General features: G+C 38.5%; 1 protein-coding gene across 2 annotated transcripts; it reads left to right on the plus strand.

Annotated features, from left to right (window-relative positions):
• Positions 1-6519: 6519 nt before the first annotated feature.
• On the plus strand, positions 6520-9976 carry LOC122089851. Of its 2 annotated transcripts, XM_042659572.1 has the most exons (3): positions 6520-6842; positions 7009-7139; positions 7396-9976. In XM_042659572.1, exon 3 carries the CDS (start codon positions 7566-7568, stop codon positions 8295-8297), a length of 732 nt encoding a protein of 243 aa, XP_042515506.1. In that variant the 5' UTR covers positions 6520-6842; positions 7009-7139; positions 7396-7565; the 3' UTR covers positions 8298-9976. The 2 variants fall into 2 exon arrangements, with proteins under 2 accessions (XP_042515506.1, XP_042515507.1); XM_042659573.1 differs by lacking the exon at positions 7009-7139.
• Positions 9977-16193: the final 6217 nt, after the last annotated feature.

Raw genomic sequence — 16193 nt, forward strand, 5'->3', positions numbered from 1 at the left:
GGGGGGGGGGGGATGTGTGGTTGGGAAAGCTGATACGTTGCCTATGCCTTATAGTATATTAGACCACAACTTTACATTATAAAATACACTTTTGATTATCCTTAAAACATTCACAGAATGTATTATAGTTTGATCAAAGTAATATTTAAGGGAAGGAATAGACAACGTTTACAGCATGAGAAGAGACATTAAGAAAGAGTAGGCATAACCTCATACAAGAAGCATATTGGTGGAAAATGTTCTGGGCTATCTAGAGAAAAAAAAAAAAAAAAGGATATAAAGAAAGAACATTGCTTAATCAATTCTATGTTCAGAAATTGATGGAATAAGCTATATATAGTTTGCTCCAAGTAAAACTCTAGGTTGTGGATATAAAACTAATATGACTGCAAATAAATCTAGGCTATTAAACCAAAAAGTGTTAATTTTATAATTGTTAAAACATTAACACCTAAGTACAATAATATAATGTACATATAAAATTCCAAGTGAATCCTATAAGTTTCTACCAAAAAGAAAAAAGTGAGTCCTATGAGGTTTAGGGGGGAAGATTTAAATAATATACAATATATGGTGGCCACACTATGAATGATATATACATACCTCCATAGCCTGTGAAATTTATGAAGAGGGAGAATAGCTTGAATTTTTTTTCGTAAACAGAAGAGTTTGATGTCAAAGTTAAAACTTATAAATTCACTCAACCTTGAATGTTGTTGTAGTAAATACAATATTGAGTTTAGATGTGATAACAAAAAGTTGTTTCACGAATTAAGGATATAGATTGTGAACGCAAAATGAGCTAATGAAGAAGGAGAGTTTAGCTTTTTTTTTTTTTTTTTTTTTTGAGACCCACAAGGGACTAGACAAGGAACCACAAGGGGCCAGCAAGGGCCTAATGGGTCGACTGATTATTATACTACAATTATTACCTACTACTATTACTTATAGAGGGTGGAGAATGGAAGGGTTGAACACACGACCACTCTCTGGACTTATGCTAGACCTCCACAAAAGGTCTAATCCTACCCTTCGTAAAACTCAGTACAAATAGGTGGTGAAAGAACATTTTCCTTCATGAGGTTAGGATTGGTAGTGATACTTCCAAGAAAATAATTTATCCCAACATTTCTTGGAGTTTGTTACATGAATGGTTCCGTTTGATTGCAAGGGAAATTGAAAGAAAGGGAGTGAAAATTTCAAACCCCACAAAGAAACTTTTATAATCATTACCCCTACATAGTTATGTTACTATCTCCAAATCATCTCATATTTGGTTATTAAATCTCTCTTTACTTTGCATCTAAATCCCTTGGATTTGAAAAGTAAAAATGCAATTAAATTTAAAATATACTATTACTAAATATAGTAAGAAGTTTAAACAAGCATGTTGGATAATGATTACAAAAGTTTTCTCTTAAGGTTTGAAAATTTTCACTTCCATTTTCTTCATGTCGGATAAATACATAAGATAAGCCGATATGATAAAAAGAGAAAGATTTTTTTTTTTTTTTTTTTTTTTTTTCTATCTCAAGCTCGTTATGTGGAGAACTTATTAAAATATAGTTATTTTGGTACCAAAGTTATGAAAACACATTTAACTATTGGAAAACCTGTTTCACAAAAGAAATATTTCCAAATAACTGGATTTGTTTCTCATCTAATGAATTGCATAAGACTTGATATCGCTCTTGTTATTGAAAACTTAAGCCAATATACGGAGAATCTAGGAAAGGAACATTGGGATGCCTTATAAAGATTGTTAAGGCATCTAAAAGGTATTGCGGATTATGATTTACATTATTTTGGTAGCCATGTTTTGCTTGAAGGATATTATAATGCTAATTAAATATCTAATTCAAATGAAATATTTGCTACTAGTAGTGGGTATTCACCTTAGGTTCAATGAAAATAGTTAAACAAACCTGTGGGACAGGTTCCACCATGAAAGATGAATTTACAGTAGGTTCCACCACAAAAACTGAATTTGTGGCTTTAGAAAAATTCATATCTAAAACTAAATGGCTAAGAAATCTAGTAGCAAATAGGTCGTCATTGGAATTATGTTCAATGGGTAGAAATGAAGTCACTAGATAACTTGAGTAATACTATAATATTGTGCCTATTCCGGTTAGATGGGAGGATATTACTTACAACAATAAACAAGATGATGAGTTATCAGGCTTTAACTACCAAGGCTCATGTCATATGGAGTGGGGGTATGTTAAATGTGGTGCATATTATGAGTGACCAAAGTGAATGTAGGAGATGAGGTCCCCTCCAATGAGAATTTTCTGTGTAAATTAAAGAGTGACGACAATGTTAGATGGTAGGATATGGATGATAAATTGGTTGGCTACACCAATGAGGAAATGTTTAAGAACTCTAACTTCATCCGTTCTTTATAGCATGACTTATTAGATCTAGTGGAGAAACAAGTCCAAAAGACATCTGCAATAGTGTCTTACAATTTTAATGTTCTTAGACTATTTATTCTTTTCTCTTTTACTGGTATTTTGAATCTTGAGGGGAATTGTTAGTTGTAAGTGTCATAAAAACTTTGAAAGCTTCAAAACACCTTTTTTTTCTTCTTATGTCTTCATTTTTTATAGAGAAAATAGCATTGCCTCTTCCTGAACTTTGGTCTTTATTCAATGCCACCCCCTGGACTTTTCGAAACACCAAAGACACCTCCTGAAAATTCAAAAAATTTCAAATCAGTCCCTGCCATTAGTCATCCTAGTTAAGTGATGGAATAATGGTTAGCTTTTTTACAAAATTCCCAAAACACCTCACACCCCAAGGTGATTTGACCACGTTACCCCTGTCCCAACTTCTAAACAAAAGCCTGCAACTATCAGTTCTCCGGTCTCCGGCGTAGGTTCATGGGCTCCCCTCCCCTCTGGTGAAAGTTCACGGCTATCCATTCCCTTTGGCGAAGGTTAGTCTTCAACTCTCAGCTCACTCGTCGTCCTACTAAGTGGGTTACATACCCGCGGTCATCTCTGTGAAGCAGATCTGAGATATCCAAGATATCATTCCACTCTGTGTAGCAGATCGAAAGAAGAAGAAGCTCAAAACTGGGAGAGGTGATCAGGCTAGATCTGAAAGGAAATCCAGTCTATCTCCTCAACTCACAGGTGGTTCAATGAGGAGTCGCCTCGCCGGATTGTAGCAGCCACCTGAAGTACAGCAGCGACCTGAAGAGCAGTGGCACCCTCTAATGTTGAGATGCTAGTCTCGACGGAAATCAGCCACAATCTAGAGAGCAACAGTGATCTGAGGAGAAAACGACAATTCTCCTCCCACAGGTCCTCACAGTTCGTGCACAGTCTTCTGCGTCGATCTCCTCAGCTCGTAGGTGGATCCAGTGATGAGTCGCCTCACCAGAGTGCTGCCTAATTCGCCTCAATCGTCGGAGTGCAGCCTCGCCAATGGAAGATCTGCTTCATCATCGTGCATAGTGGCTCACTGACGGCAGACAACAGATCGACAAACGTTGAAGAGTATCGATGCCTTTTTCCAAGGGTTGCTTGAGGTGGTGGTACTGATGATCGACGAACAGGACAGGATTGGTTAGCCATTAAGGGAAGAGCTTTTAAGACGAGGCATTCTGGGTCAAAATCAAAAAAAAAAAAAAAAGGTATAGAAAGACGACGGCAAACCATCGCCGGTGAAGAAATAGAGAAGGTATAATTGACGACGACGACCGTATACACCCAACAGTTGCAAGTTTTGGTTTAGAAGAAGGGGCAAGGGTATGGTGGTCAAATCATCTTGAAGGGGTGTTTTGGGTATTTAATAAAATAACTAATAGTTATTCTATCACATAACGGGGATGACTAACGGCAGGGACTAATTTGAAATTTTTTGAATTTTCAAGGGGTGTCTTTGGTGTTTCGAAAAGTCCAGAGGGTGGCTTTGAATAAGAACCAAAGTTCAAGGGGTGGCAATGCAATTTTCTCTTTTTTATATGTCAATCTTTTCATCTTCTTTCATGACCTCTCATATGTTTATTACTTCACTTCATACATGACTTTTCATGTGTTGTATATAAGTTGCTTGTTTTCTCTAAAACGTCTTAGGCTATTCATCTTCCTATCTTGAGAGACTTTGTCTCTTCATTTTAGAAACTGTTATCTCTTCATCTTCTTGAGAAACTTTCTCTCTTCATGTCTTCTTTAGAAGATTATTTTCCTCTATAAATAATGTGATTTCTAGGCATTGTGATTATCAAGTTCTCTTAAAACTTTCTTATGTGTATGAGTTGTAATATCAAATCACTCTCATGGGTTGTAATCTTGCTCTACTCTTTCTATTTTTTTTTTTTAATGTTTCAAGTTAAACTTGTTTTAAGAGTTTTTATTTTATTTTGAGTACAATATTGTAGTACTTAGGAGTTAATAGTTGAGTGCACGACTACTGGGGGTGCTAGTTGTGGGTTGTTTTATCTTGGAGACTGATTCAAAAATCATCTCTAGTTTCAAATTCGGGGGGCATCTATAGTTTTGAGGAGAGTGTCAAGTGGAACTGGGGGTGTCAATCCCTAAACAATCTTTGGTCCCTCCCCTCGTTTTCCCTCTACCGTGCCCCTCTAAAATAGCCTTGCTCAGGCACCTACATCCTTACCTTTGTCCTCTAGCTCCACCCTATCACCACTTCTCACCTAATGTGTGCACAAGATACAGAAGAGATAAGATGAGACGAAATATAGTAGGGGAGAGAGTTAACGAGATAAAATAGGGATTCTCTTTATCGACCAAGCTTGGGGTCTTGACTAAATTAGGAGGGAGCCAATCTTATTTCTCCAAGGAAAAGAAAATATAAGGAACCAAGTATATAGTTTTCAAATTTCCCTCCCCTCATTTATTACTGAAATATATATAATACACTGCTCCATACAGTTACATAACATCTCCCATAACTCCCCCTCCTATGACCCCCACATAATCATAACAATAACACATAAATGTAATCACTAATCTTAACTTCTTACTAACACTAAAACACCTCAACTATTGCATTATGGACTCTCCCAAGACAACAACTCATTACAACCGAACTTAATCAAGAAGGTGGATAAAGTAAGGACTGCCAACTCACATATCCAATGCATTCCCATGTATGCACATAAAATTCCATCCCTTGGATTTGTCCTTGTCCTCAAGGACCACCAGGATCCCATATCTTGATAGGAAAAATTCTAATCACGACCCAGAATGGTCAACTCACAGCGTGTGAGTCTAGTTGTAGAGATGAGCATCTCCTTAAATAAAGTGGCGAATGATATCTTTTTTTTCTTCTTCTTTCTTATTGGCTGCTCTAGGTGTACCGTCGCAATTGTGGGGTCTAATTTCTCAAATAATGCTAATATTTTTTTCTTTTCAGAATTTCATCCAATAAGGCCATATTCCTCGTCTGAATATCATGAATCTTGTTAAATCAGCTCAATAGATGGGTGATTCATTGGCTCTGATGCTAGAATATGGGTGCACAAGATAGAGAGGAGATAAGATGAGAAGAGATATAATAGAGTAGAGAATTAAGGAGATAAAATATGGATTCGCTTTATTGATCAAGTTTGGGGTTTTGACTAAATTAGGAGGGAGCCAACCTCGTTTCTCCAAAGAGAAAATATAGGAAACCAAGTATATATTTTTCATGTCTCCTTCTCGTCATCTATTATTGAAATATATACACCTTCATACGGTTACATAACTTCTCCCATAGCTCCCCTTCCTATGACATCCGCCTAACCATGACAATAACACATAAATGTAACCACCAATATTAACTTCCTACTAACACTAAAACACCTCAACACCCAAGATAACTACTCATTACAACCAAACTTCATTGGAAAGGTGGATAAAGTAAGGACTACCAACTCACATACCCAATACACTCCCACGTATGCATGTAACATCACTTCATCCCTCTACAATACCTCATCTCCCCATCATCCTTAGCTCACCCTAGCAAGTTTCAGAGGTGAAGATCCAACGCCGAGCAATAGGTTTAAGGCTGATCTTAATTACATATATATAAAAAAAAGGGAAGAAGAAGCTCGATTTGTCTATCTTTGCATTCTTCAATTCTTACCGGTTCTATGGAATTTGTCATAGGCAAGCAAGGGAAGTTGCTTTTTGTGACTTCATTGAAACTAGGGAATTATGACATCAATGTGAATACTAGCTATATGGTTAAGATGTGAGTTTCTACTTATGCATAAGGGATCATTTTAGAAATCCTAGCTGGTATTGTTTGTGATGATAAAGACATCAATGTGAATGCTAGGTGGTGATTTTTGTTCACCTTTCAAAAAGGTTTGACAACGAGAAGAAGATGAAATCAATTGTACAATGTGCGGCATCGCTAGGGCATCACGATAAGCATTTTCCCCTATAACTGTTTCTTAGGCCCCGTTTTTTTAAGAAGGGTTTACGGAGTGGGATTCTCTGACATGTGGGTCATATGTGTAAATGAGGTCACAGACATGAATGAAAAAAGAAAGTCCCACCCCACCTTGTTTGGTTGGGTGGGATGGGAAGGTTTGAGACTTTCTATGTTCTTCCTCTTTCTTCAGTTTCCAGAACCGAAGACGCTCAAAATGTACTCCAATGATGATGACGACGATGACAAACCTGACTCAAATGGCCCTAGTTCAAATCCTCCAACCAAGAAGTTCAGATTCAAGAGGATGAAAATCTCCATTTTCCTCTCTTATTGCAGCATTGTTTTTCAAGGTATGCAGATCGAGGAATCCCAGAGCCAAAAGCATCGAGTAAGCCCTCTCGCTCTCCGATGCTATCCCTGACGCAGACTGTGGCAAACCACTTTGGGTAAACCCTCTTCCTCTCTGGTGCTATCTCTTCCTAACTTTTGTACTCACAGATAACTGGATTTAAATTTACAATAAAAACATATGGAAAACAAGAAGATTTCTAAGAACCCGTTTCGTTTTCGTGAATGGGTACTGAGATAGTGTAACATCTCATGCATTTCTAGGGAAAAAACACAAGGAACCCAGATGGGCTAGCAAGCAAACCAATCCATTTATTCCATTCTTGTTCAGATTAAAGAAAAAAAATAAGCCCACCCTGTAGCAGAATTCATTGGATTCACAGATACTATTTCCGGTAAGCTTTGATTTTCCCATCATTTCCCTTGACCAATTCCTTTTCTTTTTACCCCTTTTGTTTGTTCGGAAAATTAAACCCTATTTTTTCTCAAATTTTGGCTTTAAACCCCTGTTGTTGATTAGCAATGGAAAAATGCTTTAAGATTGAGATTTGTTTCAATTCCAACAACGGCAACGAAGATCACATTAAGTTTAATTTGTCTACAACGTCTCTCAAAGTTTTCTTTGCATCGCCTCTCTTGGCTCTCCAACAGTATCAAATGGAGCGTGGTCTTCTTCTCTTTGAGAGGCATGGCCAAATTGCTAGTCTTGTGCAGTGACACCATCGAGCACCCCACCTGAATCCCAGAGAATCTCCGGAGCTAGCTCCTTGTGCAATTGTTTAGGAAGGAGAGAGAGAGAGAGAGAGAGAGAGAGGAGAAGAATGGACGAAGGAGAGAGAGTCTCTGGCGAGAGCGATCTGGGCGACCACGATGGTAGGCCACCGGACAGAGGCAGGCAGTCCCTCCTCACGGATTTCTGGCAGAAGAAGGAAGTTTCGTCTGCAAGGATTGGTTCGGCACCACCACCACCACCACTACAAGAGGATGGGCTGGAGGCGGTTGCTCATGAAAAAAAGGCCTCTTATTCCACTATTGTGGGCGGTGGAATCCCAGATGTTGATACTCTGCCTGACCCCTTCCAGGTTGGATCTTTGACAACGGTTATCATCCCGCAGGAGGTTTACGAAGAAAGATTAGGAACTTTCAGATTTGCACTAATAAGACGAACAAACTTTAGATTTGTTTCCTTGGATGATATTTGTCAAGAGGTGAAGAACACATGGACGCTGAAAGGAAGGATTGCTTTTGCGCCAATGAGCAAAGGATTCTTTCTCCTACAGTTTGAAATAGAAGCTGACATGATCATGATTTGGAAAAGAAACATTGTGAAGGTTGGTACCCAGACCATTAGATTCCAACGATGGAAAAGGGATTTCAATGTTCACGAAAAACAAGCAGTGACAAAGATGGTCTGGATTCGTTTTCCAGATTTGCCGATGGAGTATTGGCACGAAAAAATTCTGCTTACCATGGCCAAGGCGGCAGGTAGGCCAATGGCGATTGATCGTCGAACTCGAGTAGCTACAATGGGAGGTTATGCCAGGTTATGGTAGAACTGAAAATAAACAACAAGAGAGTGGAAGAGATTCAAGTTGAGCGTCGTCAACCTGAAACGGGTGATCGCTTTTGGTTCTCATAGTCTATTCAATACGAAGACAACTTGGGAATGTGTGGATACCGTAAAAAGACTGGTCATACGATCCAATCCTGCAGAAATTTGAAGAAACACAATGAACAACATATTGTATCGGCTCATGGAGAAGATGGTGCAGCCAATGGTGGTGCGACCAATGGAGGTGCAACCAGTGGCGGTGGTGCTGCAACCAGCGGCGGTGGTGTTGCTCGGCCTCCATCCAGAGATGCTCAGCCATCCAATGATGGGATTCTGGAGCCACGTCAGCTAGCTAGCGAATCCCCTCGCTCTCGGACTTCTTCCAATTTAGGAGTCATGAGATCTCAAGGATTTTCTCAAAATAAGGAAATGGATCACTACCCACCTTCTAACGGATCTATTGAGATCCTAATTCCTATCCAACAGAGAGTGGATGACTTAGCAGAAGATAATTACTCTCAACTGAATCATGATCTGCGTGATTCACCTAATGCTCAATCTCCCCCACATCAACGTTTGGCTCTTGGGTTGGATGGGTCTCCTGGATCGGGTGGGTTTTCTACTTCATGTAATCATAGCCAGAGAAAAATGTCATCACCACTATGCAGCCATCGTCCATTTTGGGCGGTGCTGTAGCAGTGCATCATAACGAGATCAGTCGCATAGATGACTTAGCCATTCAGGCAGCATCAGTGCAGCAATCAAATGCAAACCTTGCGCGCAGGAAGGAGAAAGGCGCTATCCCCCATGGTCAGACCAGAAGGTCTGAAAGGCTTGGTCATCACCAATGGTGACTTATGAGAGTTCTATACTGGAATGTCAGGGGCTTTAAGAAGGCTGCAGCGCATCTGGCCTTAAAAAGTATGGTTAAGGAGCGAAATCCTGATGTAATTTGTCTTGCAGAGCCGATGATAGATACATCGGCTTTCCCTGCTCTATATTTTAGTAGAATGGGGTACCATGCAAAGCTAATTTCAAATGAAAGAGCTGATAAGGTGCCTAATCTATGGCTGATGTGGAGGAGAGGTATCTCAAAACCGATTATAATTTCTCTCTCAAATCAGCAGCTCACTACTCAGTTTGACTGGAAGGATAAAACTATTCTCCTCTCCCTAATTCATGTAAGTAGTTTTCGAGCATCAAGAAGAGAATTGTGAACTCAGCTCGCTTCTGTTCCAGGGTAGGCTGATCCGTGGCTTATGGTTGGTGACTTTAATGCTATTCTTTCTTCGCACGAAAAGAGGGGGCCCGGAGCCTTTAGCTTGGGCTCAGCGGCAGAATTTGAGGCAATGATTGATGCCTGTGCTATGATTCAAACCCCATCTTAGGGCCAAAAATTTACCTGGACAAATAATAGGCATCGGGGAAATGTGGCACCTGTTCTAGATAGAAGTTTCTGCAATGAAGCTTGGCTCGACTACTTTCGAGATTGTGCGCAAATGGTTCTCCAACGAGATTTCTTAGATCACTGCCCGTTGTTGATTGTCTCTGAGGCATGCCCAAAACCAGGTAATTGTCCATTCTGTATGCAGAAATTCTGGCTTGATGAATAGTCTTTTCTCAATGTGGTTAAAGATATTTGGTCGCAAAATATTATTGGCTCTGGTGCTTATGTCTTAACCCAGAAACTCAAGCAGCTTAAACCTGCTATCAAGATTTGGTCCAAGCAAACTTTTCCTAATTTTGAGCTAGAGTTGATTAAATCCAAGGAAGCCTTGGCTGAAATCCAAAACCAAATCCAAGCTTCAGGTATGGATGATACTTTATTCGGGAAGGAAGCCGATGCAAAAACAGCTTACCTAACTGCTTTGAAAAATCATGAGAAATTATGGGCTGAAAAATCTCGAGTTAAATGGTTGAAGCAAGGGGACAGGAATACAAAATTTTTCCATCTCTATACTAAGATTAGAAGAGCAAAAATCATGATCAGAATGGTGCAGCGCCCTGACGGGTCAAAAATCTTTAATAGAGATGGGATATCCAGCTATATGATTGAATCTTTTGAAGCCTTTCACAAGCATTCGCCGACCTCTGATCACTTGGAGCTCTTGGATGCAATTCCAAAACTTGTGGATGATGTGGATAGGCTTACTTTAGACACGATCCCAGGCCCTGTGGGGATTAAGAAAGCGATCTGAGACCTGGATCCAGATAGCTCTCCAGGTCCAGATGGTTTCCCTAGATATTTTTTCAGACATTGTTGGGAGGTTGTAGTTGATGATTTTATTCGTGCTATCAAGGAATTCTTCATTCATGAGTGCATGGCCACTGGTATCAACAACAACTTTGTTGCTTTAATTCCCAAAGTTGCTGGTGCTTCCGCCTTGGATAAATTCCGCCCCCTTTGCATGGGGAATTTTTTCTGCAAAGTGCTATAAAAAATTTTAGCCACAAGGATGTCTTTTTTATTGCCTAGACTAATATCTAAAAAGCAAGGAGCATTTCAGAAGGGAAAATTGATCCAGACGAACATTGGCCTGGCTCTGAAATGGCAAATGTCATGTTTTCTACAACCAGAGGAGGGGGCATGGGGATCAAGATTGACATTCAAAAAGCATTCAACACCATCTCATGGGATTTTTTATTCCATGTTATGAGGCGTTTTGGTTTTTCTAAGAGGTGGGTGAACTGGATTTATCAGATCCTCTCTTCATCAAAAATTTCCATCTTATTAAATGGAGGTCATGTGGATTATTTTAATGTTGAAGAGGCTTGCGTCAAGGAGACCCAATCTCCCCCATTCTTTTTATTTTTGCTAAGAGGTTTTGTGCAGAGACATGAGCAGAATGGTTCAGGAGGGGAAAATCAAACATTTACATGGCTCTCGAGGTGAGTCGATGCCAATCCATCTTCTTTTTGCTGACGACATATTTATATTCATGAATGCTTCTATTAAATATGTGAGGAATCTGGATGTTTTTTTGATGAAATATCAAGAATTCTTTGGCCAACGAATAAACCATGACAAAAGTAAGCTCTTTATGGGGAAGATCATTCATGCTCGGATAAGAAATATCTCAGATGCTATAGGTATCTCGGTCTGCAATTTTCCTACCAAATATCTTGGGGTTCAAATTTTCAAAGGTAGGGTAAAAAAACAATTTTTGCTATCTGTTGTCGACAAGGTGAACGATCGAATGGCAGGATGGAAAGAAAAGCTTCTTTCCATGGCTGGTCGAGTTCAATTGGTGTGCTCAGTGATCCAGGGTATGCCAGTTCACAATATGTCAACTTATTGGTGGCCTAACTCCCTTATTTCCTTAATGGAAAAATTGATGTTGAATTTCATCTAGACGAGCAATATAGACAATTCTAAGGCTGTGACAGTTAGCTAGGACAAAGTTTGCAGGCCTAGGGATGAAGGCGGTTTGGGCATTCGTCGCCTCCAGGACATAAATAAATCTCTGCTTTGCAAACAATTGTGGAACATCAAACATGGTTCCTCTGGAATTAGCAGAATTTTTAAAGCTCGATTTCTCACAAATGGAAATCTCAGAGATTGCTATAAATCTTCTTCCGTATGGCTAGGTATACGAAAAATTTGGAGTTTTGTTCAAAGCAAAGAACGTTGGATTATTGGCAATGGTAATGATGTGAATCTTTGGCATGACAACTGGATTGGTCAAAAATCAATCATTGAGAGTTGTGGCTTCAACCTTGAAATCACCAAAGGTTCTTCTTTGAAGGTGGCAAGCCTGATTAATAATCACCATTGGGAAATTCCTGCTGCCCGGTTTCCCCCATTACAAGCATGTTTCGAAGAAGCTCGCTCCATCTGTCTGCCCCACCATGATGTTAAAGATAGTGCGTCTGGAGCTGCATTGCATCGGGTGCTTTTTCCTCCTTGTCGGCTTGGGAGGAGATTAGGAAACGCATCCCAAAAGTTCCCTGGTATCCCATTGTTTGGAATAACTTATTGCAACCAAGGCAATCTACATTTGGGTGGCGTCTCATGCACTGCAGACTGCCCACTGATGATGCAATCTCTGCGAAAGGGATTCCCGTTGTCTCTATTTGCAATTTTTGCCTGTCTCACTGTGAAACTTTTAATCATCTTTTTTTGAGATGCAGCTTTGCTCTAAAAATTTGGGATAAATTCCTCAATTGTTTTGGTGTTGTTTGGCCTGGTATCAAAAACATTGATGCTTTAACTTAGTGGTGGAATAGAAAGCGGAGAATTTTATTGCTAAAGGATGCTTGGGTGATGGGCCTTATCATTGTGACGGACAATTTATGGAGGGAACGAAATACCAGGCGTTTCGAAGGTACACAGCTTGACTGCTCTCTCATTTTTGAAAGAATAAAGCAAGATTTCAGTAGAGCCAATGTTATTAGTCATGACCAAATCAAAAACCCAGCTGATCTCATTTGCTGTCAAACACTTGGGCTTCAAATGGGTTCCATCCGAGAGTCCCGCATTTTGGAAGTTTTTTGGTGCAAGCCTTTGCGTGATTGGAAGTTGAATGTGGATGGTTGCTCCCTTGGCAATCCTGGAAGAGCTGGCTCTAGTGGAGTGCTGAGAAACAATAATGGAGCTGTATTGGGCTCTTTCAAAATTTTCATCGGTATCCATTCGAATTATATGGCTGAGTTTAAAGCTCTAATGGAAGGCCTGAGTTTGGCGAAAGACTTTGAAGTTAGACTGCTTTGGATTGAGAGTGACTCTGCTGCAATGGTCACTGCGGTCTAAGCAAGAAGCATCCCTTGGTACGTTGAGCAGGAATGGAACTCATTGCAGCCCTACTTGAGCTCCATAACATGGAAAATCTCTCACTGTTTCAGAGAAGCAAACTACATTGCTGACTTTCTAGCTAAGGAAGCTGCTAAGAAAAGGTTAATGGAAAGGAATGTAATTTTTCCCAATCATATAAGGGATGAAATCAGTCATGATGCTAAGTCTAGGCCTAGATATAGGTTTGATTAATATTGGGTTTTTTTTCTCCTCTACAGATGGCAATGCCGAAGGTGGAGGTTAAAAATCCATTTCCTTTGCTTTTATCTGTAATTCTTTTCCTTTTTTTATGAAATTCTCATCCTTTTAGCAAAAGAGAGAGAGAGAGAGAGAGAGAGAGAGAGAGAGAGAGAGAGAGAGAGTCATCGTTGCAGATTTTTTTCGTAAATTCCACATAAGTCCCACCAATTTAGTAGGACTTTGTGGTGGGGTAGGGGGTGGGGTGGGAGAATTGGGATGCCATGTGGGTCGACAGAAAAGTTTAGGTTGTCTGCTCATTCTCCTGCCCCAGGCAATCAAACAACTTCGGAATTCATATTTATAGGAAAATTTCATCAATAATCCCACCCCTCAAAACCTTGTTATTCAAACGAACCCTTAGTGTTGGATCTTAGGGCTTAGGGTTTAGGTAGGGCCAAAGGTGAGACGAGGGGGATGGGACGGGGTTGCAAGGGGTGGGGGTAGGGTCATAGTTAGTAAATACGTGTATTATACACGTATCTGAACATTTCATTTAAAAAATGGGAAATTGGTTTGTAGATCCAAAAATCCGATTTAATACATAGATTTTAAATAACTGTGTTTGCGTATAATATGCATACAATACTTTTAATACTCATTAAAACGTTTAGGTTACCAAAAAAAAATAAAAATGAAACCACCAAATAAGCAAGGGGGTAGTTGTAGTAGATCGCTATTTCCTATTAAAATGAGATTTGTAGAAAATAAATTTAGAAAATGTGAGCGGGGTTGTGATGAAGGAGGTAGGGATAATTCGATTCCATAGTAGAATCGCCCGAGATTTCCCATAAAGCAAGACCTTGAGGTGAGCTACGTTGCGTACTCATCCTGAGGACCTCATCGCCATAGTTGGATCTCTCGGATACATTCAAAAAGCACCACTATGAAGCACATATGGAAGTATGGAACTCTTCATTGCCATGGTTGTTTTGCAACAAAGGCTGAAGGCATGCGATGATGGCTTATGGTTTCACTTTCCCCATAAGAAGTTTAAAGGGTCCAAATTGAAGAGTAGGAATATGATAAAAGAAAAAGAGTCGGTGATAAAGTGAGGATGAGATGTATTATATAATATAAATTATATAATACATTGATATAATAATATAAACTATTATATAATCCATCTTAAGAAAAAAAATCAATTATATAAAAAATTGCTTTTCAAAAAGCATCCAATGACAAGTGATAGATTGGTTTAGCAAAAAGGCAAAGTGATAGATTGATTATCTCATATATTATATAATTTTTTAAACAAGCAGTGTATTATATAAAGTAATATATGAAAACCAATAGAAAACTTAGAAAAGAATCATATTATTTAACTTATAAAATGATATATATCGAATATTTATTATCATCGGATAACTAAATGAATCAGATAATATTTGGACGGAAACTAGGATAACCATATTTGCATTAGATGTAAAAATCCAAAATAATGAGAAATAATTCCAAATTGGAGCTAGATTAGATTTAAGTGTTCATTAAAGTAAAGGAGATTAGAAATTAGTTTGCAAACAAGTAGTTTTACTTCATTCTTAATACCAGAATAAACCCATATTTTTGCTCTGAATTTTTAAAGAGCAACTGTAAAAAATACGTACCATATCCATATGGTCCATTTAATTTACATACGTATCCATTCTAATATAATTGCTGCAACAAAGGGTTGAGGGAGTGCCATGGGAGGCCTTTAGATTTAATAGGGAAGAATGAGGGGTTAAAAAATTGCTATTTTGGGAAATAAAAATAAAACTTTGAGTAGGGGATTTGAGTGAAGAGTCCTTCTAAGCATCACTAAGTTAGTGAAATATAATGCTTCACTATTTGTCACTTGGAAATACATGGGTTAATCAATGTGATAGAGGAACCACATACATCCCAATGACTACCTAAAACTCATTTCTATCTAAGCTTCATAAATGAGAGGAAAAAAAAAGTCAAGAGCCAAGTTATGAGGCATTCAAAATATACTTTCTACAAGAAATTGAATACAAGTTGGGTATACGATCGAATAATTCCACAGAACTTAACATGTGGCAAATTCAGGTGGTACGTGCAACTACTTCTTCAGTTAGACGAAACATGTGAGGGTTTATTTGTCGCATACATGTTGATAAATGTCATCCTAAGACAAGTGTTATATTATTCTGCTATACCTCTCTCAATCGAATGTATTAATATTTAACCAAAAAAAAAAAGTTAAATGTATTAATAATATTCTCAACTACTTCACTTAAATTTAAAAAAAAAAAAAAAAAACTGTCATTGTTGAAAGAGATTGCATAACCACCAAAAACAATTTATTTCCATTTTTCGTTCTAACGAAAAGTTCCATACAATACCAAAGAATACACGTAATTTGATAACCTCAAAGATGTGTTTGCATTAGATTTGTGTGAGTTACGTCTGGTTTTGTTTTCTTGACTTACCAAACCCCAAAGAAAGTCATCTGAAAAATCACAAGATAAATATGAGTCATCTATTTTTATATATATATTTTTTTAAATTTAGATCATATGTTGGGAGAGTGCACAATATTATTTAAGTATTGATACACATGCGTGGACTTACACAAGATTTCTACCAATACAAATGGGGTATTTTATTGAATTAAACTCTAAAATTTAATATGTGGCTAATCTAGACCATGTCCACATAGCAAATATATGCCTTATGATGTTTGGAAAAATAAAAAACATTGTGACAATAATGATTTGTTAATTAAATAAACGAAGTATATGGTAATCCCTACTAAAACTAAAATTAATGAAATCCACTCCCACAAGTCACAAGCTGAACACTCAATATCTGCTTCGGAATTGGGGTGCAAGTCTAGCCAAGTGAGTCAGAACCCACCCAAAA

Source organism: Macadamia integrifolia, chromosome 9 (assembly GCF_013358625.1).
Source record: "Macadamia integrifolia cultivar HAES 741 chromosome 9, SCU_Mint_v3, whole genome shotgun sequence".
NCBI lineage: Eukaryota > Viridiplantae > Streptophyta > Magnoliopsida > Proteales > Proteaceae > Macadamia > Macadamia integrifolia.